This window comes from Mobula hypostoma, chromosome 4 (assembly GCF_963921235.1).
Source record: "Mobula hypostoma chromosome 4, sMobHyp1.1, whole genome shotgun sequence".
NCBI lineage: Eukaryota > Metazoa > Chordata > Chondrichthyes > Myliobatiformes > Myliobatidae > Mobula > Mobula hypostoma.
In genome coordinates this window covers 25653544-25675690 of record NC_086100.1, presented here as the reverse complement: position 1 = coordinate 25675690, position 22147 = coordinate 25653544, and the positions used below count along the sequence as shown (strand labels likewise).

The 22147-nt window shown below is 41.7% G+C and overlaps 1 protein-coding gene across 3 annotated transcripts in view; it reads right to left on the bottom strand.

Annotated features, from left to right (window-relative positions):
- atr (ATR serine/threonine kinase) overlaps positions 1-22147 on the bottom strand; it is a 134200-nt gene that overhangs the window by 108631 nt on the left and 3422 nt on the right. For 2 of the 3 annotated variants that reach the window (XM_063045416.1, XM_063045414.1), the window contains exons 1-5: positions 18535-18685; positions 12362-12453; positions 7842-8009; positions 5839-6731; positions 2910-3106 (exon numbers count right to left, since the gene is read on the bottom strand). In XM_063045416.1, the coding sequence (XP_062901486.1) occupies positions 2910-3106; positions 5839-6731; positions 7842-8009; positions 12362-12453; positions 18535-18593 (1409 nt within the window). In that variant the 5' untranslated portion in view covers positions 18594-18685. Of the gene's footprint in view, positions 1-2909; positions 3107-5838; positions 6732-7841; positions 8010-12361; positions 12454-18534; positions 18686-22147 lie in introns of those variants that run through there. The other variant, XM_063045415.1, reaches the window with a different exon arrangement.

The following is a 22147-nucleotide window of genomic DNA, read 5'->3' as shown; positions in this document are numbered from 1 at the left end:
AATGAACATTAAATTTTCCTGAATGCTATTGGTATCAAATTGCTTTGGAAACTGAAGTAGAAAACCTCAGTTTACTAAAGAAGGACGATGTGTAGCAAAGCAAATATAGCTGCTCCTCATTTAACGAAGGACACTTTTGATGGCATCATTTCTGGTTTTTCTGCCACCCTTGTGCCTCTCGTTGTCAGTCTGGAAACGTGCAGCCCTTTTATTCCCCTGTCTCTTCATCTCTTCTGCTGTTTGTTGTTTGTCTCTGATCCTGGAGATGTGCACGTCTCTCCTCCTCTGTCTCTTCTTCTCTCATCTTTTTTTGTCCTGACTCTTTGATCCTGGGGTCGTGCGGCCCTGGCCTCATCTGATTCTTGTTCTCTCCCTCTCCTTGCCGCTTCCCGACGACGTTTGGCGACATCTCGTGACCATAATGTCCCCCTTCCCTTTCCACGCAGCATAATTAGGCTGACCATTGTTTTTTACCCTAATGCTGGATAGAAGATACGAAGCAGTAACACCAAAGGATGCTGATTATTCTTGGTGATGTGGTTAGCACTCTCCTAAATGGACGTGATATAGTCACCGCTGTCCTTTGACTGCAGCAAAGGGTTTTATGATTGTCTCGAAGTACATCATTACAATAAGATTTAATTATCTCTTATTGATGGGTGGCAGTTAGATCTGTTCCAATCCTGCACATGCTGATGGTGATTAGCAGAATGTGTCCCTTGAAATAGAGCTGCCCTGCCCTTCTGCTCTGGTAGGTGTCACTGCTGAGGCTGGCCATGCGCATGCGTCGGGCTGTCGCGTCCCGTTTCCATAATGGCGGATCAGCTCTCAGGTTAAAAGGGAGCCTCAAGCAACACACATCAAAGTTGCCGGTGAATGCAGCAGGCCAGGCAGCATCTCTAGGAGGAGGTACAGTCGACGTTTCGAGGCCCGAAACATTGACTGTACATCTTCCTAGAGATGCTGCCTGGCCTGCTGCGTTCACCAGCAACTTTGATGTGCGTTGCTTGAATTTCCAGCATCTGCAGATTTCCTCGTGTTTGCATTCTTAAAAGGGAGCCTGTTGATTTTTGCGAATGAGCAATTTTATACAAATATATAACCCTGAACTTTGCCTGCATTCTGTAAGTTCGTGCATTTTAATTCGATTTAGCCAAAAAAAAGTGCTGCTGTAATGCACCGTTTGCACTAATTGGAGGTCACAAACAGACAAACAGAGCTTGGGAGTTTTAGTAGTATATAGATGGGCAAAGAAGTGAGAAATGAAATACAATGTTGGAAAGTGTATGGTCATGCACTGTGGTGGAAGAAATAAACAGGCAGATTATTATTTAGATGGGGAGAGAATTCAAAATGCAGAGATGCAAAAGTTAACCTCCAAGTTGAGTCAATGGTGAAGGCGGCAAATGCAATGTTGGCATTCATTTCTAGAGGTATAGAATACAAGAGCAGGGACGTGATGTTGAGGCTCTGTACAGCACTCATGAGACAACACTTGGAGTATTGTGTGCAGTTTTAGGCCCCTTATTTTAGAAAGGCTTTACTGACATTGAAGGGGGTTCAGAGAAGATTCAAGGAATGAAAAGGTTACCATATGAGGAATGTTTGGCAGCTCATGGGCTATATTCTATGGAGTTCAAGGAGAGTGGCGGTGGGGGGGGGGGGGTCGCATAGAAACATTCCAAATGTTAAAAGGCCTGAACAGATTAGATATGGCAAAGTTATTTCCCATGGTAGGGGATTCTAGGACAACAGGTCACAACTTCAGGATTGAAGGACGTCCATTTAGAAGAGTGCAGAGAAATTACTTTAGTTAGGAGGTGATAAATCTGTGGAATTTGTTGCCACGAGCAGCTGTGGAGGCCAAGTCATTGGGTGCATTTAAGGCAGAAATAGATAGGTTTTTGATTAATCAGGGCATCAAAGGGTATAGGGAGAAGGCAAGGGAGTGAGGATGACTGGAAGAATTGCATCAGCCCATGACCGAATGGCAGAGCAGACTCAATGGGCTGAATGGCCTACTTCTGCTCCTATATCCTATGGTCTTATTAGGCACGAACGGCTAAAATGCTTCCTGTACAACTGACTTTAAAAGCTGCTCTTACAGATTTTAGAATCTGGGCTGCCAAAAGGTTCAGACAAAAGATATCAATGGGAGTTTAGATATCATTTCTCTGAAAGTGTACAGGGACTCTCTGGATTATGGATGACCCAACTTATGGCAATCCAACTTTACACAAGTTCTCCCCTGCATTTTTAAGTTTTCAAAATAGTAATAACAATAAGGTCATTAATGACTGAATATAGTATATATCAGAACCAAAATCAGGTTGTTATGACTGACTATGGACGTGAAGTTTGTTGTAACGTTAATGTCATTAGTAAAACATACAGTTATCTAATCCTGTACTGTACATACTGTAATTGCCTTTGACAAGTTTTAGTTGACACCATGTATTTTACTAAAGCTAGATCACCCATATTCTTATGAGCTCTATTAGCAGGATTTCAGCTGTCAAAGTTCAAAGCACATTTACTACCAAAGTACATATACTACATACAACCTCGAGATTCGTCTTCTCACAGGCAGCCCACAAAACAAAGAAACCCATTCAAACACCCCATGCAACAATGTCCATCAATGGGCAAAAAAAAAAATTGTGCTAACAGTTGAAAAAAGCAAACAAATAATACACAGAATATGAACCAAAGAGTCCCCAAAAGTGAGTCCACAACCACAGAACCAGTGCAGTGCTGTAGTCGGTCCAGGAGAACGGTGGCTGCAAGCCACAGCCATAGAACCATTTCAGTGCTGATATTTATCTTTTGTGCAGGTTCAAATATTTATAGCTTGGCAAGACAAAACAGAATGATTAAATACACATAGATTTTAAAAATATAGTTCATACTCAGCCAGCAGGACTGGATTCAGTGAGCTTTGTGCTGTGAAACTCAAGCGTGGCCGCTTCTCTGGAACTTCATCAACATTTCTTTCTCCACCTGTTTCAGGAATCTCTGTTGATGGTGTCTGCGTCCGATTACGTGTAGCCTGCACGACACTGACTCCTTCTGCTCTCATTGCTATGTACAAGCAACTTAACAAATACTGAAACACAATGCAAGAAGTTATATGAAATAACAAAGAGCCCTGCATAAAAAGAGCTGCACGTTTCACTATAGAAATCATCACACTAGTGGCACTTCATGTTTGATAAGAAAAGGACAGAAAAGTTAAGACTATATTCATAGCTGTTTAAAAGGGCAGGTAAATTTATTGAGACACATAAGACAGCCTCGGATGTGATGGCTGTTCAACACAAGCAACGCTTTTCACTGTAATTATCGACGTACACACAACAAGTGCACTAGAATCGTAATTCCGGTTTGCAGAACAAAATATTGAGAGGATGTTTCCTCCAGCAGATAAATCTTTAACTAGCATTGATAGTTTCAAGTGGAGACAAGAACTTGTTCACTGAGACAAAAGTGAATCTTCTGAATTCTCAACCTCAAAGTGCTGTGGATATTGTATATATACAAAGCTAACTTTAATAAATGTGTCCAAAGTTAAGAAAAACAGATTTTTGGTCCATAGGGAAAATGAAAGCTTTTGCTGATTGGGCAAGAAACAGTAGTTGAAGCTAAGCAGGAGATCAATCTTGAACTTATTCAATAGCAAAACTAGGTGACTCACTCCATCTTCTCTTCATTAAGTTTTAAAATTAAAATTGAAGATATAATGCTCAGTTATTCCACACAAAGCCTCGGGTTTACTACCTGGTGCTTAGTGTGTTACAATGCATTATGCTCTGGGCTATAGTAATGTATAAGTTTACCATTACAACAGCCTAATTAATTTCAACTAAAACATCACGGTACTAAAACACCAAGTAAAAATAGTCAGTCAGCACAGAAGCATGAAACAGAAACTGAGCCAAGAATTTCCACTTTCAGTAATCAGTTCCTCTCAGCTGGTTACCAGTTTTGAAGATGGGGAATGATGATGCAATGAAACCTAAAAATGGCTTCCTGCCAAAAAAATCTTGTCTAATGCACTGACTCAATTTCTGTTCATTCAACTTACTACTATGGATTACTTAATGAGGCAACTGATTCAACAGTTGTCTCTTCAGCCTATCAACAGAAATTATTTAGTTATTACTTATCAGACTCTGGGGCAAGTACAAGGCTTCTCTGAGCTACAGACGAACTGCCTTACAGAAATGCAACTTTAAGCCAACTCTCCCATATATTTTTAAAGTATTCTCACAATAATAATAAAAAAGTTCCATTGGATTCAATTAATGGCAGAATATATTCCATTAGTTTAATTATGAGTTGTACTGAGGTGATTTTTCAATAAAATTAAACAATTATGGCAAGTGTATATAGAGCAAAGCGATTGGGATAGCTATGAAAAATGGGGATTTTATTGACAGATAAGAAACAGAATCTTTACATAACCTGTCAAATGGCAGCAATGATTTTGCAAGAGTCTATAAAAGAACAACACTTAGTTGTTCCATGTACTCAGAAATGCACACACCCTTTTGTATTAATGGATGTTTGAATCACAACTTATTTGTCAATGGATAAATAAATACTTCCCTGTACTAATCAAATTCTTAAGGAATGAAAATCTAAAAATAAGATTGTTACATGTCAGAAAGGATTCCTGGCAACAATGAGGATTTTTAAATACTAAAAAACTTTAATTAAACCAGACATGGAAACACCAACTTTTTCTGCTACGTTCAGTGACTAACTTGTACGTAAAACTGCCAACATCATCCCCTTTTATGGATTTGAATGGAGTGCACTGGCAAAGTATCAATTTAAAGAAGTATGTGAATGAAAATTTTTGAACAGTGACTTCCAGATTTCTACGCTTAACTAGCAATAAGCAGACCCTCGAAGTTGTTTTGATAGCACCAATCAACAGTGAGCACAATCAACTTCACTTAAAATCAAAGTGAATTGTTTTGAGGTACTTGACACATGATAAAAGTTACTTCAATATTAAAATTTTATAGTTCAGATGCTCCGTTCAAACACTGAATGCCCAATTCTTGTCCTTGTGCAAGATAATAGTGGGCTAACTCCTGTATTGACTGCAATGGTTGTGTGAATAGTTCTTAAACTACAAGAAAGATCAACTGCTCCAATAAAAACTCAGTAGGTGTAGGCAGTGATGGTCAACTACAAGATCTTTTAAAGTGTAAAATGTTATGGCAAAGGCAGCCTTATCTTTATATAAAACTTGTCCAGGTAAACCACATAACATATAATGGAATAGTTTGCTAATTCTCATTAGGTATGCTGGGAGATTTGAAAATGGGGATGAACTCTGTCAAATATGCACATGAGTACATTTGAATCTGATAGGTGGGCTGTTGTGCAAACGTGAGCAATAACTGTTCGTGAATATGAGCGAAACACAGTTGAAGATCCACCAAACAGCAGTAAAGATATGAATTTTTTGAATCGTTGGTTGGAAGGAAAAGTTGCTGGTGCAATTGGATGACGCTCCAATCATTGTGTTACAGTACATGATCTTTTAGTTAGACTAGAAAGGAAAGAAGTTAACTGGATCTATTTCAACATCTGATACTGCTACTCTGTATATCCAGTCCTTGAATATATCTGCATTCAAAATACCTTGATCTCTGTCAAGGATATGGGATGGAGAGCAAACTTTTTATGTTTTCTACTTCAAGTGACAGACTACATGAAGTCCTTGACAAACAACTGTAAGTAAATCATTGTCACCTTCTTGATCATGTGAGAGACATGATTGAAATAAAAAAAAGTAAGAATACACAGATTAAGACAAAATACCTGTTGGTTCTGTTGTGTTCCTATCATTTCAGTTACAGCTCTGCAAATCACATGCGTACGGTGTTTCTGTATTGGGTCCGCACAAATAACTCCTGAAGGTCTAAACATCAAAAAATGTTGCAATATGTGACATAAAGCTGATCTTAATTTATCAGATTCAATTTGTTTCATCAGTCCATCTCCTATCAAAGTACTTAATTTATCCATTAATCTGTTCAGGTAAAATGGTTCTATCACACACACACTTGCAAGGTGTTCAGCATTGATGGGAAAAAGTGCTCTGACCAATCCTGCAAATGGCTCCTCATACAATTCTAGTTCATCTCTGTTGGCTGCCTTAAATAATAGCAAAAGATCAATAAAATGATTAAAAAACATATTTGACAATTCTTCTGGTGGTGGTCCTCCAAGGTTTGTTAACTTTGAAAACAGGGTTAACACAATACTCTTTATCTTGGGACTGCCATGTTCTAAAAGGGAGCAGCCTATTTCCCATAAGATGAATCGTTGCCGCCTACAAAACATGCTGGAAAGAATCGAAGATAGTATTCTCAGTAATATGATCTCCAATAATTCTACTTGTAACACAGAGTTCAGTAGAAGAGGTGCAGGAGTTAAATATCCTGGATTCTCTGTCGCGGCCACAATAAAACGATTAACTGTGAATGGCCACAAGGATGATTTCGGCATCATTATATTCTTCTCTGTCAAACAGATTAAATCTTGAAAGAGGCCAAGCACTTCCTTTGTTTGTACTCCAAATATGAAGGGATTCTTGTTCTTAAATAGCCATAACAAAGAAATTATAATTTTTGCAATACGGTTTTGCAGTGCCTGGCAGTTCTGGGATGCAGCAATCCGAAGAAGCCTTGTTATGATCCAGTTACTGAAATCTTTAAAAACAAATAGATACAATCAGATTGAATAGCACAAATAAAAACAAACATAAACTTTGTCTTAATTATGGAACTTCACACTCAGTCCAGATTCAGGCTACATCTAAAGAAGTCAGTGGCTCTACCACAGCATAAACATTAAGCTGACAAATGAAATTGATTGGGACATCTTCAAGAAGAGCATACTGGCCAAGATAGAGTGGTTAAGCTGAATCCTGTGTAACTGGATTCAATAACTATTGGATAGGATTAAATGAATGCAACTACAACCAGAGTAAAAATGTGAATACATACTTTCTAATTTTTGTTATAATTTATAACATTCATCTTAATGTTCAGAGTTCCTTCTGAGATAGGAAGCCATTCTGCCACACAGTCCATGCTGTCTCAGAGCAACCCCATCAATTTATTTCCTTTATTTGTTTCAGAATAATTGTGTTTCACTCATAATTCAAATGCTATCAAGCAGCATCAAGTTGGCCAAGGATGTTAGTAATTTTAATTGATTTGTTGAGATCAGGAGGGCATTATTTGAAAACAGTTAATACTCAAGAATTATGTTTCGTCAATCTTGTGGGCAATAATAAACTACTAATTATATCCATTGACTTAACATATTTAATTTGTAATTAATCACCAAAGAAAGAGGTTAAAAATTCACAATCTTTAAAGATATGGATATAATGGTGAAGTGTCTCTTTAATCTTCACCACAATTTTTTAACAGGTACAATATCAAAAAATCTTCTTTGATGAAACAGAACATGGCTGAATAAGCTAGAAGTTCATATTTCATATAATTCAATTTCAGAAAGAAATTGGATGCTGAACAAAAAGAGTATTTTTGCTTTGATCCCATTCAGGACAAAGTTTAGGCTTCATAGTTCACCACACATTGTTCCTTGAAACTGACTCCACCAAGTGGAGAAGCAGAATAACAGCATTCTGCTTCTGCATTAACTCAGAAGTTGATGCCAGATTTTCTCCACTGTAATTGCGTGCTGACAGCTACATCATTGCTCTCACATTGCCAAATAACATTTCACTTTTATGCCCAGAACTTCAATGGCTATCACCCTATTTATCTGTAGATTCTCCACAGACTCACCAATGCAACTACATTCATCATCACTACTGTGCTGCTGAATTTCCTTGGTTGGCTTTTGTGGAGCGCTCACAAACATCAGAGGGAAGGATTTCATAATGTGTTGAATAAAATCAAGCAGCATCACACATGTTGGCTGAGAGTCAGTCTTCTTCAAAAGCTCCAAAGCAACTGAAATTTAAACAAAAAACATAGCTTGGTGCCCCCAGTACAATCCTTGTGATTTGACTTCACGTAAATGACACATTTCACTGTATGTTTCAACGTATGTGTGACAAATCATCCATGGATGATATCCTTTTAATTTTAACTCATTTAGCTCAGTTTGCCTGTGAGGAGTCATTTTTGTAGGGAAATTTCAACATTTAGTTACAAATGTATCAGTGAGGGAGCCATTAACAAATATCTTGTTCTGGATGCTGTTGAGGGGGATGACCTGACAGGGGACGGCCACGGTGACCGGGTCTCTGGCACTGAGCTGTTGTGCAGGGGGGAAGGTGGGAGAAGAGGAATGCGGTAGTCATAGGGGATTCCATAGTCAAGGGAACAGACAGGAGATTCTGTGAGTCTGAAAGAGATACCCGCATGGTGTGTTGCCTCCCAAGTGCAAGAGTACGGGATGTCTCGGATCGGGTCCTGAATATTCTGAAGGGGGAGGGTGAGCAGCCAGTTGTCTTGGTACATGTTGGTACCAATGACATAGATAGGATAAAGGAGGAGGTCCTGAAGAGAGATTTCCAGGAGTTAGGAAGGAAGCTGAGAAGCAGGACCTCCAGAGTAGCAATCTCGGGATTGCTACCTGTGCCACATGCTAGCGAGGGCAAGAATAGTAGGATCAGGCAGATGAATGCGTGGCTGAGAGACTGGTGCAGGGGGCAGGGCTTCAGATTCTTGGATAATTGGGATCTCTTCTGGGGGAAGTACGACCTGTTCAAAAAGGACAGGTTACACCTGAACCCGAAGGGGACCAATATCCTGGCAGGAACGTTTAATAGAGTTGTTAGGGAGGGTTTAAACTAATTTGGCGGGGGGATGGGAACCAGAATGACAGAGCGGAGGAAGGGGAAAACAGAAATAAATCTAAAATAGTGAGCAGTAAAGACGTCAGGAAAGACAGGCAGGTGATGGGGCAAATTTGTAGCCATTGGGATGAGTTGCAGTGCAATAAAGTTGCAGTGAAATCAAAGTGAAAAGTACCAAATACTGGTCTTAAGGTGTTATACTTAAATGCACGCAGCATAAGGAATAAGGTGGATGATCTTGTCGTACAGCTACAGATTGGCAGGTATGATATTGCGGCCATCACTGAGACATGGCTAAAGGATGCATGTCTCTGGGAGCTGAACGTCCAATGATACACGGTGTATTGGAAGGATAGGAAGGTAGGCAGAGGGGGAAGCGTGGCTTTATTGGTAAGAAATGATATTAAATCATTAGAAAGAGGTGATATAGGATCGGAAGGTGCAGAATCTTTATGGGTTGAGCTTAGAAATCGCAGGGGTAAAAGGACCCTGATGGCAGTAATTTATAGGCCTCCAAACAGCTGCAGTGATGTGGACTACAAATTACAACAGGAAATATAAAAGGCTTGTCAGAAGGGCAGTGTTATGATAATTGTGGGGGATTTTAACAAGTGAGTGGATTGGGAAAATCAGGTCAGCACTGGATCTCAAGAGAGAGAATTTTAGAATGTCTGCGAGATGGCTTTTTAGAACAGCTTGTTGTTGAGCCCACTAGGGGATCGGCTGTACCGGATTGGGTATTGTGTAATGAACCAGAGGTGATTAGAGAGATTGAGGTGAAGGAATCCTTGGGGGGCAGTGATCATAACATGATTGAGTTCACTGTGAAATTAGAAAAAGAGAAGCCGAAATCTGATGTGTCGGTATTTCAGTGGAGTAAAGGAAATTACAGTGGCACAAGAGAGGAACTGGCCAAATTTGACTGGAAAGGGACACTGGCGGGAAAGACGGCAGAGCAGCAGTGGCGGGAGTTTATGCGAAAAGTGAGGAAGGTGCAAGACAGATATATTCCAAAAAAGAAGAAATTTTCGAATGGAAAAAGGATGCAACCGTGGTTGACAAGAGAAGTCAAAGCCAAAGTTAAAGCAAAGGAGAAGGCATACAAGGAAGCAAAAATTAGTGGGAAGGCAGAGGATCGGGAAGTTTCTAAAAACTTACAAAAGGAAACTAAGAAGGTCATTAAGAGGGAAAAGATTAACTATGAAAGGAAGCTAGCAAATAATATCAGAGGATACTAAAAGCTTTTGCAAGTATATAAAGAGTAAAAGAAAGGTGAGAGTAGATATAGGACCAATAGAAAATGATGCTGGAGAAATTGTAATGGGAGATAAGGAGATAGCAGAGGAACTGAATGAATATTTTGCATCAGTCTTCATTGAGGAAGCCATCAGCAGTATACCGGACACTCAAGGGTGGCAGGGAAGAGAAGTGTGCGCAGTCACAATTACGACAGAGAAAGTACTCAGGAAGCCGAATAGTCTAAAGGTAGATAAATCTCCTGGACCAGATGGAATGTACCCGCGTGGTCTGAAGGAAGTAGCTGTGGAGATTGTGGAGGCATTAGTGATGATCTTTCAAAAGTCAATAGATTCTGGCATGGTTCCGGAGGACTGGAAGATTGCAAATGTCACTCCGCTATTTAAGAAGGGGGCAAGGAAGCAAAAAGGAAATTATAGACCTGTTAGCTTGACATCGGTGGTTGGGAAGTTGTTGGAGTCGATTGTCAAGGATGAGGTTACAGAGTACCTGGAGGCATATGACAAAATAGGCAGAACTCAGCATGGATTCCTTAAAGGAAAATCCTGCCTGACAAACCTATTACAATTTTTTGAGGAAATTACCAGTAGGCTAGACAAGGGAGATGCAGTGGATGTTGTATATTTGGATTTTCAGAAGGTCTTTGACAAGGTGCCACACATGAGGCTACCTAACAAGATAACAGCCCATGGAATTACAGGAAAGTTACATACGTGGATAGAGCATTGGCTGATTGGCAGGAAACAGAGAGTGGGAATAAAGAGATCCTATTCTGGTTGGCTGCCGGTTACCAGTGGTGTTCCACAGGGGTCCGTGTTGGGGCTGCTTCTTTTTACATTGTACATCAACGATTTGGATTATGTTGTTTTTGTTTGGATTATGGAATAGATGGCTTTGTGGCTAAGTTTGCTGACGATACGAAGATAGGTGGAGGGGCCGGTAGTATTGAGGAAACGGAGAGTCTGCAGAGAGACTTGGATAGATTGGAAGAATGGACAAGGAAGTGGCAAATGAAATACAATGTTGGAAAGTGTATGTTTATGCACTTTGGCAGAAGAAATAAACGGGCAGACTATTATTTAAATGGGGAAAGAATTCAAAGTTCTGAGATGCAACGGGACTTGGGAGTCCTCGTACAGGATACCCTTAAGGTTAACCTCCAGGTTGAGTCGGTAGTGAAGAAGGTGAATGCAATGTTGGCATTCATTTCTAGAGGAATAGAGTATAGGAGCAGGGATGTGATGTTGAGGCTCTATAAGGCGCTGGTGAGACCTCACTTGGAGTACTGTGGACAGTTTTGGTCTCCTTATTTAAGAAAGGATGTGCTGACGTTGGAGAGGGTACAGAGAAGATTCACTAGAATGATTCCAGGAATGAGAGGGTTAACATATGAGGAACGTTTGTCCGCTCTTGGACTGTATTCCTTGGAGTTTAGAAGAATGAGGGGAGACCTCATAGAAACATTTTGAATGTTGAAAGGCATGGACAGAGTTGATATGGCAAAGTTGTTTCCCATGATGGGGGAGTCTAGTACCAGAGGGCATGACTTAAGGATTGAAGGGCGCCCATTCAGAACAGAAATGTGAAGAAATTTTTTTAGTCAGGGTGGTGAATCTATGGACTTTGTTGCCACAGGCAGCAGTGGAGGCCAAGTCATTGGGTGTATTTAAGGCAGAGATTGATAGGTATCTGAGTAGCCAGGGGATCAAAGGTTATGGTGAGAAGGCGGGGGAGTGGGACTAAATGGGAGAATGGATCAGCTCATGATAAAATGGCTGAGCAGACTCGATGGGCTGAATGGCCGACTTCTGCTCCTTTTTCTTATGGTCTTATGGTCTTATTAATCTATTTTCTGTCTGCATTGTACTTTGTGCTGCGAGTTTATTACGGGTAATTTGTCACGTGGGTTGGGGCATGGTAGAAGTGAAGAGTATAGTTACCTATTCATGCTTTGTCTTTAGTTCAGTTCTTAGTCTGACTAGAGAAGGGAGCAAGTTAGGGGAATTATATATTTTTTTGATGACAGCTTCATTTATTGCTTATTGTTTAAGAACGCTTGGTATGATATATTTAGGGAAAAATATATTTTTGAGCTACCATGATAACCCTTACCCTACAACCACAATAATCTGAAAGCTAGTTATTAATATCTAACATCAGTGGGATATTGACAAGGAGTGATGGTGCATGGGGAAAAAAGGGAGAGTCTAAGAGTTCAGAGCAGATTACAGTGGAAGTACTTACCAACATCAACATCTGTCAGCATCTTGTCAACAAACTGACAAAGAATTTGCCTTGGCTTTTGCACCACGATGTTATAATCATCTGGACTGGCACTGTTAATAATAAGATCAACAATTTTTCAGGTTAACTACATTCATGCAGTACAATCTTATCTATAGCAAATTAGGCTAATTGGACTAAACTGTTTCCTTATGTTGACCTACCACACATCTCACTTTAAGCAACACCTCTTCCTCAAAAGCTCTGCCATTACAAACTGCTATTTCCCTCACATCTCCTCTGTAGCATCCTTGAAAATAGTAATGTCTCCTAACTTTTCTCTAACTTTCCACTTGAATATCTCTTGATTCAGAGTAACATCCTATAGCTGGTCGGTGGTGTACAGCCATCCTCACCGGACTTCAAGGCATGGTCCCAATTCAAATTCGGCCAGCTCCTTGCACACTTTCCTTGTACACCTGCACATGGTGAAAATAAAGTGGTGGGGGCCAGGGAACTTAAAATCATCGAAAAGATTCAGAGCGTGAGAAGTGTCATGAACATACGTCAGAAGGGATTGAACAAGGGGGGATAAAACAGCACCATCACCAACTCTACCCACTCACGGGATCTCCCATCCACTGCCACCAACCTCATAGTTCCCACACCCCGCACTTCCCGTTTCTACCTCTTACCCAAGATCCACAAACCTACCTGCCCAGGTACACCCATTGCTCCTGCCCCACCGAACTCATTTCTGCATACCTCGACACTGTTTTATTCCCCCCTTGTTCAATCCCTTCCTACCTATGTTCGTGACACTTCTCACACTCTGAATCGTTTCAATAATTTTAAGTTCCCTGGCCCCCACCGCTTTATTTTCACCATGGATGTTTCCTACATACCTCCATCCCCCACCAGGAAGGTCTCAAAGCTCTCTGCTTCTTTTTGGATTCCAGACCTAACCAGTTCCCCTCTACCACCACTCTGCTCCGTCTAGCAGAATTAGTCCTTACCCTTAATAATTTCTCCTTTGGCTCCTCCCACTTCCTCCAAACTAAAGGTGTAGCTATGGGCATCCGTATGGGTCCCAGCTATGCCTGCCTTTTTGTTGGCTTTGTGGAACAATCCATGTTCCAAGCCTATACTGGTATCTGTCCCCCACTTTTCCTTCGCTACATCGACGACTGCATTGGCGCTGCTTCCTGCACGCATGCTGAGCTCGTTGACTTCATTAACTTTGCCTCCAACTTTCACCCTGCCCTCAAGTTTACCTGGTCCATTTACAACACCTTCCTCCCCTTTCTTGATCTTTCTGTCTCTATCTCTGGAGACAGCTTATCTACTGATGTCTACTATAAGCCTACGGACTCTCACAGCTACCTGGACTATTCCTCTTCTCACTGTCTCTTGCAAAAATGCCATCCCCTTCTCGCAATTCCTCCGTCTCTGCCGCATCTGCTCTCAGGATGAGGCTTTTCATTCCAGGACAAAGGAGATGTCCTCCTTTTTTAAAGAAAGGGGCTTCCCTTCCTCCACCATCAACTCTGCTCGCAAACGCATCTCTCCCATTTCACGCACATCTACTCTCACCCCATCCTCCCGCCACCCCACTAGGAAAAGGGTTCCCCTTGTCCTCACCTACCACCCCACCAGCCTCCAGGTCCAACATATAATTCTCCGTAACTTCCGCCACCTCCAACAGGATCCCACCACTAAGCACATCTTTCCCTCCTCCCCCCCGCTTTCCGCAGGGATCGCTCCCTACGCAACTCCCTTGTCCATTCGTCCCCCCCATCCCTTCCCACTGATCTCCCTCCTGGCACTTATCCTTGTAAGCGGAACAAGTGCTACACATGCCCTTACACTTCCTCCCTCACCACCATTCAGGGCCCCAGACAGTCCTTCCAGGTGAAGCGACACTTCACCCGTGAGTCGGCTGGGGTGATATACTGCATCCAGTGCTCCCGATGTGGCCTTCTATATATTGGCGAGACCCGACGCAGGCTGGGAGACCATTACGCTGAAGACTTATGCTCTGTCTGCCAGAGAAAGCAGGATCTCTCAGTGGCCACACATTTTAATTCCACGTCCAATTCCCATTCTGATATGTCTATCCACAGCCTCCTCCACTGTCAAGATGAAGCCACACTCAGATTGGAGGAACAACACCTTATATTACGCCTGGGTAGCCTCCAACCTGATGGCATGAACATCAACTTCTCTAACTTCCATTAATCTCCTTCATACCCCATCCGTTATTTATTTATCTTTTATCATTATATATATTTTTTTCTCTCTCTCTCTCTCCTTTTTCTCCCTCTGTCCCTCTCACTATACTCCTTGCCCATCCTCTGGGCTTCCCCCTTTCTTTCTCCCTAGGCCTCCTGTCCCATGATCCTCTCATATCCCTTTTGCCAATCAACTTTCCAGCTCTTTGCTCCATCCCTCCCCCTCCTGTCTTCTCCTATCATTTCGGTTCTCTCCCTCCCCCTCCCATTTTCTAATCTCTTACTATGTCTTCTTTCAGTTAGTCCTGACGAAGGGTCTCAGCCCGAAATGTCGACTGTACCTCTTCCTCGAGATGCTGCCTGGCCTGCTGTGTTCATCAGCAATTTTTTTTTATGTCTCTTGCTCACAATACCCCAAGTGTGGTCTAACAAATGCCTTAAAGCATTACATCCTTGTTTTATATTCCAAACCTCTTAAAATGAATGCTAGTATTGCATTGGCCTTCCTTACCACTAGCTTAACCTGGAAGTTAACCTTTGCATCTCTGATTTCTGAATTTTCTTCCATGTAGAAAATAGTCTACACCTTTACTCCTTCCACCAAAGTGCATGACCATACACTTCCCTACACTATGTTCCATCAACCCTTGTTTGCCCATTCTGCTCTTCATTCTCACTTGTTACCTCTCACACTGCAGTACTGTATAAGATTTGTACACATGCGTTCACATCACAACCAGGTCATTTGATCACTTTCATTGCACTTAGGGGCCTTGCTATATGCAAATTATCTGCTGCATTTTTGCTTATAGAACACAATGACTGCATTTCAAAATTATTATACTGGCTGTGAAATATTCTGAATGGGGCTCAGACTTCTTCCAAGTCACAAGATTCAGGGCCTATTCGACAAATTTGAACATATAGTATAGACTCACCCAACAGTGTGCCACTATTTTAATTGTCAGCATCAATATGATTACAAGTACACAAACTACGAATTACCACTTTCATCATCTTTATAACAGTCAATCCAGTTGGCAAGGCATCACACTGCCAGAGCTAAGTAAAAGGTGCAAAGTGAATAGTACCTTCAGCAACTTTGAAACCTCAGCACCACGGCAGGCTGCTTTCAAGCCTATGGAGGTGGCAAAATCAGTTGCCAACCCTCTGAGAGAATGCGCCTCTGTAAGATATGGGCTTTACATGTGTCCTGCTTCATTCATAACATACAATGCCCGATCCCCATTGGAGTAAGAAGACCATCAACTTAGTGATGGAATCGGTTTTCCCAGCTGTCCACTGACAGTAACAGAGACTTACTCACTCCCAGGTTCGGGAATACTTGCTGCAGGAGATTCTTAAGCAAGGAACCATCTGCAAAATACTCGAGGAAGTGCTACACATAAAACTAACTGCATATGTGATCGTTTTCAGTCCACTATTTTATTCCTTGACAGAAAAGGGTAAGATCAGATTTCTGAAGTTAAAGAATCATACAGCACAGAAAATAGCCTCTTTCAACCATTGCACCCATGCCAACCATCAGATACTATTTATTCTAATCCCAACTTCACAGTACTGAGCCTTTAGCCTTCTATCCCATAGCATTTCAAGTGTTTATCATATTGTCATAACAATCTGTCACTCAATGTCAGCCAGACCAAGGAACTGAGTACAGTATAGACTTCAAAAGAAGGAAACCAGAGGTCCATGAATCAGTCTTCATTGCAGGGTTAGAGGTGAACAGAGTTAGCAACTGTAAGTTCACAGGAGTTATTATTTCAGAAGACCTGTCCTGGCCCCAACATGCAAGTGCAATTACGAAGAAAGTACGGCAGTGCTTCTACTTCCTTAGGAGTTTGCGGGGATTTGGTATGTCACCTAAGACTTTGGCAAACTTCTATAGATGTGTAGTGGACTACAGAGTATATTAACCGGCTGCATCACACCCTGTTATGGAATCACCATGCCCTTGAATGGAAAATCCTACAACAAGTAGCAGATACAGCCCAATCCTTCACCAATAGTCTCCCAAACATTGAGTGTACCTGCATGAAACGCTGTTGCAGGAAAGCAGCATCCATCATCAAGAACCAGCCGGAACATGCTCTCTTCTCGCTGCTGACACCAGGAAGATGGTACAAAAGCCTCAGGACTCACACTGCCAGGTTCAGGAAGTTACTACCCCTCAACCATCAGAACCAAATAGGATAACGTCACTCTCTCCATCGCTGAAATGTTCCCACCACCTATGGACTCACTTTCAAGGGCTCGCCATCTCATGTTCTTGATATTTACTGCTTATTTATTTATATTATTGTTTCTTCTTCCTGCATTTGCAATTTGTTGTCTTCTGCACTCTGGTCGAACGCCCTCACTGAGTGGCCATTCATTAATTCTCATATAGTTATTATTCTATCGATTTGTTGAGTATACCCACAAGAAACTACATCTCAAGGTTGTATATGGTGACATATATGTACTTTCATAATAAAATTTACTTTGATCTTTGTACCAAAGTACACTGAAAAGCTAGTTTTGCATGCTGTTCATGCAGATCAAATCACAGCACAGCGCATTATGGTTGCACAAGGATGCAGAATAAAGCTAGAGAAAGTGTAGTGCAGGTACACAATAAAGTGCAAGATCATAACAAGGTAGATCGTAAGGTGAAGCTCTCATCTTACTGTAATAGAGCACTATTCAATAGTGTTCATGACAGCGGGATAAAAGGTCCTTGAGCAAGGCTTTTGCATTTTCTGCACAATGGAAGAGGGAAGAAGAGAATTTCTGGGGCCTTTGATTATACTGGCTACTTTACTGAGGCAGTGAGAAGTACTGAGAATCCATGGAGGGCTGGCTGGTTTCCATAATGTGCTTAACTAGGTCCACAACTCCCTGCAGTTTCTTGCCATCACAGGTAGAGCAATTGCTATACCAAGCATGATACAACCACACAGGAAGTTTTCTATGGGGTGTCAAGAAATATTGTTAATAGTCAAAGAGGATAAGTCAAATTTCTCCAGTCTCCTGAGAACGTAAAGGCATTCCTGACTGTGGTGTCTATGTGCTTGGACCAGGAAAGATTATTGATGACGTTGAGGGAAAAGTTACTGTCGTGACTCAAGCTTACTAAGGTCTCTATCTCCTTCCTGGCTCAAACTTACTGCTATTGGAGATACAGCCCATTACCGTGATATCATCCGCAAACTTGCATATGGAGTTGAAGCAGAAATAGGCAACATCAGCAGAAGTAGAGTAAGGGGCTGAAACACCAGTGTGAAGGATACGTTGCTGCCTATCTTTACAGCTTGGGATCTGTTGGTCAAGGAGGCTGGGATCCAGTTCCACAGGTTGGTACTGACACCCAGGTCTCAGAGTTTGGTGACACCTTCCTCACAATCAACCTTACCGTTCGCCCCGATGCAAGTTTCCGATTAGAAACGTCAACTGCTCCTTTCTCTCCATATATATTGCCTAACCTGTTGAGTTCCACCAGCAGGTTGCTTTGAACACAACTGTCATTTGCAACTTCTTGTACTAGAACAGTCCAGAACAGAGGGTTCTATCTTAAAGCAAATTCTTATCGGTGAAAAAAATGTTACTTTAAAGTTTGTGACAAATGTGATTGGCCATTATATAATTTAAATATGGGCATAACATTTAACTGATTTGTTTGAAACTTAACTAACATTTTGTTTACAAATAAAGCCACTGACTCTACAGTGAACAAAAAACATTGGAGGAATAGCCTCAAACAGAAACATCGATGTCCCTCTACTGATCACGCCTGACTGCTGAGTTCCCCAGCAGTTTGTTTTTGGTTCGAGATTCCAGCAGTCTCCCGTGTTTCCGAATCTACGAGTACAACGTTAATATGTGCAAAGTTTGCGAGGCCTGCTGGGCCTGATCTCTCCGTGGACGCTACCGAGTGGAATGAATCAAAGGTGCCGAGCTCACCTTTCCAGCTCCCGCAGAGCCGGTAGAATGGAGGCCATCTCCAGCCCCTGTTCACACATCTTGTGGTAGTATTCACCAACGTGCCGGAATCAGGAGCTCGGGTTTTGTAATTTCACGTTGATCACCATCTCCCGCCGCGGAAGTCACGCAAATCAACCCGAGAACCACCCGCCGGCTTCTACCCCGCCTACATGACGCACTGTCAGCCAATCAAAACCACCTTCCCTGCTCGAGCCTCCTGGGTCAAACTCCGCCCACTGCTCCGTTCTCCTCCAATTGCCTGCGAGGCACCGGCCACACATCCGCCTCCTGACTAACCGCCAGCCGCTGAGACTCCGCCCCTGCCCGTTCTCCCGCGCCTGCCGTCAGGACCCGCCCACGTCGGAGCACCATTGGCCGAACCTGGCCTCGCTGATTCGCACGCCGACGGCCCGGTCCGACACGAGACGCTTCCCTGCGTAGCCCCGCCCACACCCCTAGGGTGAAACGGGTGATTCGACGGAGGAGGTTGGCTGTTGAAGAATTCAGTGAAGTTTGTCACGGTGTAACAGCCATTAAACGTATCGTCCTGGCTGTGGAATCAGCAGTAACGTTAATGAAAGAGGGTCTTTGAATAGAAACTGTAAAATGACTTGCAAATTAGGTCAACAGAACAACTTTTGGCTTTGATGGTAAGCATGTTCATATAGGTTCTTTTCACCGGTTGTATATGGTGACATGTACTTATGTACTTTAATAATAAATTTACTCTGAAGTTTGAAGTTTGAACTCGATGCTTGCACACTTTGTTTATAAACACAGCTTGACACCATACTTGTGGGTGACCACTATGGTAAGGATGATGTTGGGTATATTTTCACTGACGAGATAGCTCCCCAACCTGGTTCTATCTGCCAATGATCCCTCCCTTCCCTCTCACCTCTTTATATTTGCCATCTTCCCTTTGGACTCTCAGTTCTGTTGAAGGGTCTTGAAACAAAATGTTCACCATCCCTTTGGGTACAGATGCTACTTGTTGAGTTCCACTGGCTTTGTTAAAAATTTAGATCATTTATTAACATGAAGGTAACAGTTCATGTTTCATCTTTTTTGTTGGGAATGGACAAGCATTTGAAAGTGCTAATTGCAAAGTAAGGAAATAAAACAGTAATTAATCTTTTATTCTCAAAAATAAGCAATCCAGTAAGTATAAAAGCAGAACATACTGACAATACTAAGCAAAGCAAATCAGAAATACGTAGTGAAAAGTCTGAACAGAAATTTTTGTGACATGGTATGAGGGCCCTGTGGTACCAACCTGGAAGGGTAACAGTAATACCCCTCTTCAGTGGTACAGAAAGAGCTATTGGAGATGTCTTTATGGAACACAAATATAGTGCTTCAGTGAAAAATTAATCATTTGACACAACGAGGTTCAAGTTTCAGTTAGTGCAAATGCAGGTATTAAATAACCAATGGAAGCAAACAAGACACAAATTACTATTGTCATCAAGTGTAATGGAAATCCCAAAGCAATTTCCATTTTCAGTGCTTTGCTGGAAACAGTTGAAATGTATACAGAACAAGGCTAAAGAGAAAAGGTAGGAAATATTTTGTAACAATTTACATTTTTGGGTGGCTTATTGTGAATGTTTCTTTGCAAGATGAGCCGTAGTGACGTAAATGCAGCTAATTTCCATTTGACCTTCCAATGCCACAAATGTAAGAGAGTACCTTAAATTAGACAGGAAAAGGTATTACTGCTTCAGGAGTAAAAGAAAGTAAAGGAGGCACACTCCACTAGACCACTATTACATCATCAAGATGCTACAGGTAAATGTCAAAGAAGAGTAGGATGTTTGTGTTTCTGTTGCTGATATCACAGTTTGACTTGCTCACAGCTGAAACTGTGTGTATATACACACACACACACACACACACACACGCACATGCACACACACAATCTTCAATTTTGAGTCTTGTTCAATCAAAGGAGCAGTTTCAATGGGTTATTTATTTAGTGATACAGTGCAGTAACAGGCCCTTCTAGTCCAACGAGCTCGCACCACCTAATTACAACTTGTGACGAATTAACCCATGCATCTTTGGAATGTGGGAGGAAACTGGAGCACCCGGAGGAAACCCACATGGTCACGGGGAGAACAAACAAACTCCTTATCAACAGCGCTGGGAATTGAACATGCGTCACTATCACTGTAATCGTGTTACTCTAGCCGCTATGCTACCATGTCACCTGTAAATATCCATACCATCCGTAAGAGTATTAATGGTGCAATATCAGCAATGTAAGGTATACAATTCTTTATTTTACAAAGAGCTTTTGATTTGAAACTTTAATCCCTTGTCTTTTTTCTAAAGGTACTGCTGTTAATATTTCCAGCATTTTCAGTTTATATTAAAATATGCAATACCCATATCTGCCACTAGATGTAACAGCATACTTAGTAAATAGCAGCAAGCTATTCCAAGCCCAAAATCTGGAGAATAGGTGCTCTGAATTGTGGAGGAAGCTTGCAGTGTAGTAATAGGAGCATGTGTCAGTGTTTTCCAGTTTATTGATTGGAATATCATTTTTTCACCTCCCATCCCTGGTGTGACTATCATAATTGTTCTTTGAATGGAATGTGTTACTTAAAAATATTGTGTAGCTATTAGAAGGCATTGCTTGTTCTCTCTGTCTCTGACGTGCTTTCCCTCCAGAAGTGATAAATATTCTCTAGTCAAGTTGCCGTACCTCACTTTAAAAGGGACAGAATAGTAAATTGGGGTATTGAATCACATTCATGATCCTGCTATTATAAAAGTGTCCAACTCTTCACTTGCCGTAGTTATCTGCGGCTGATCTGAAGTGTGTTGATTTAGCCATTTTTGGGGTAACAAATATTCATCCATAAGTTAATGATTCCAGATGAGTCCACTCCATTCTGTTAAGAAATTTGAGTTCCTCTAAAAATCTGTTGCCATTTTAGAATCAGAATTAGAATCAAAGTTCAGAGTTCAAAGTAAATTTATTATCAAAGTACATACATGTCACCATATACAACCATGAAATTAACAAATTTCTTGATGTTCACCTGGCGGAAAATCTCACCTGGTCCCTCAACACCAGCAGCGTCTTTACTTTTTGCGAAGGCCAAGGGAAGTCCATCTCCCACCCCCCCCCCCATCCTCACCACATTCTACAGAGGTTGTATTGAGAGCATCCTGAGCAGCTACATCACTGCCTGGTTCAGAAATTGCACCATCTCAGATCGCAAGACCCTGCAACGGATAGTGAGGTCAGCTGAGAAGATCATCGGGGTCTCTCTTCCCGCCATTAGAGACATTTACACCACAAGCTGCATCCGTAAAGCAAACAGCATTATGAAGGAGCCCATGCACCCCTCATAAGAACTCTTCTCCCTCCTGGGCACCGAAGTATTCGGGCTCTCACGACCAGACTATGTAACAGTTTCTTCCCCAAAGTCATTAAAGTCCTCAATACCCAGAGCCTGGACTGACACCGCTATTTATTTGTAAATATAAGCCAACTGCCCTCTACTGTGCATATTGTCTTGTTCATTATTTATTGTAATGCCTGCACTGTTTTGTGCACTTTATGCAGTCCTGGGTA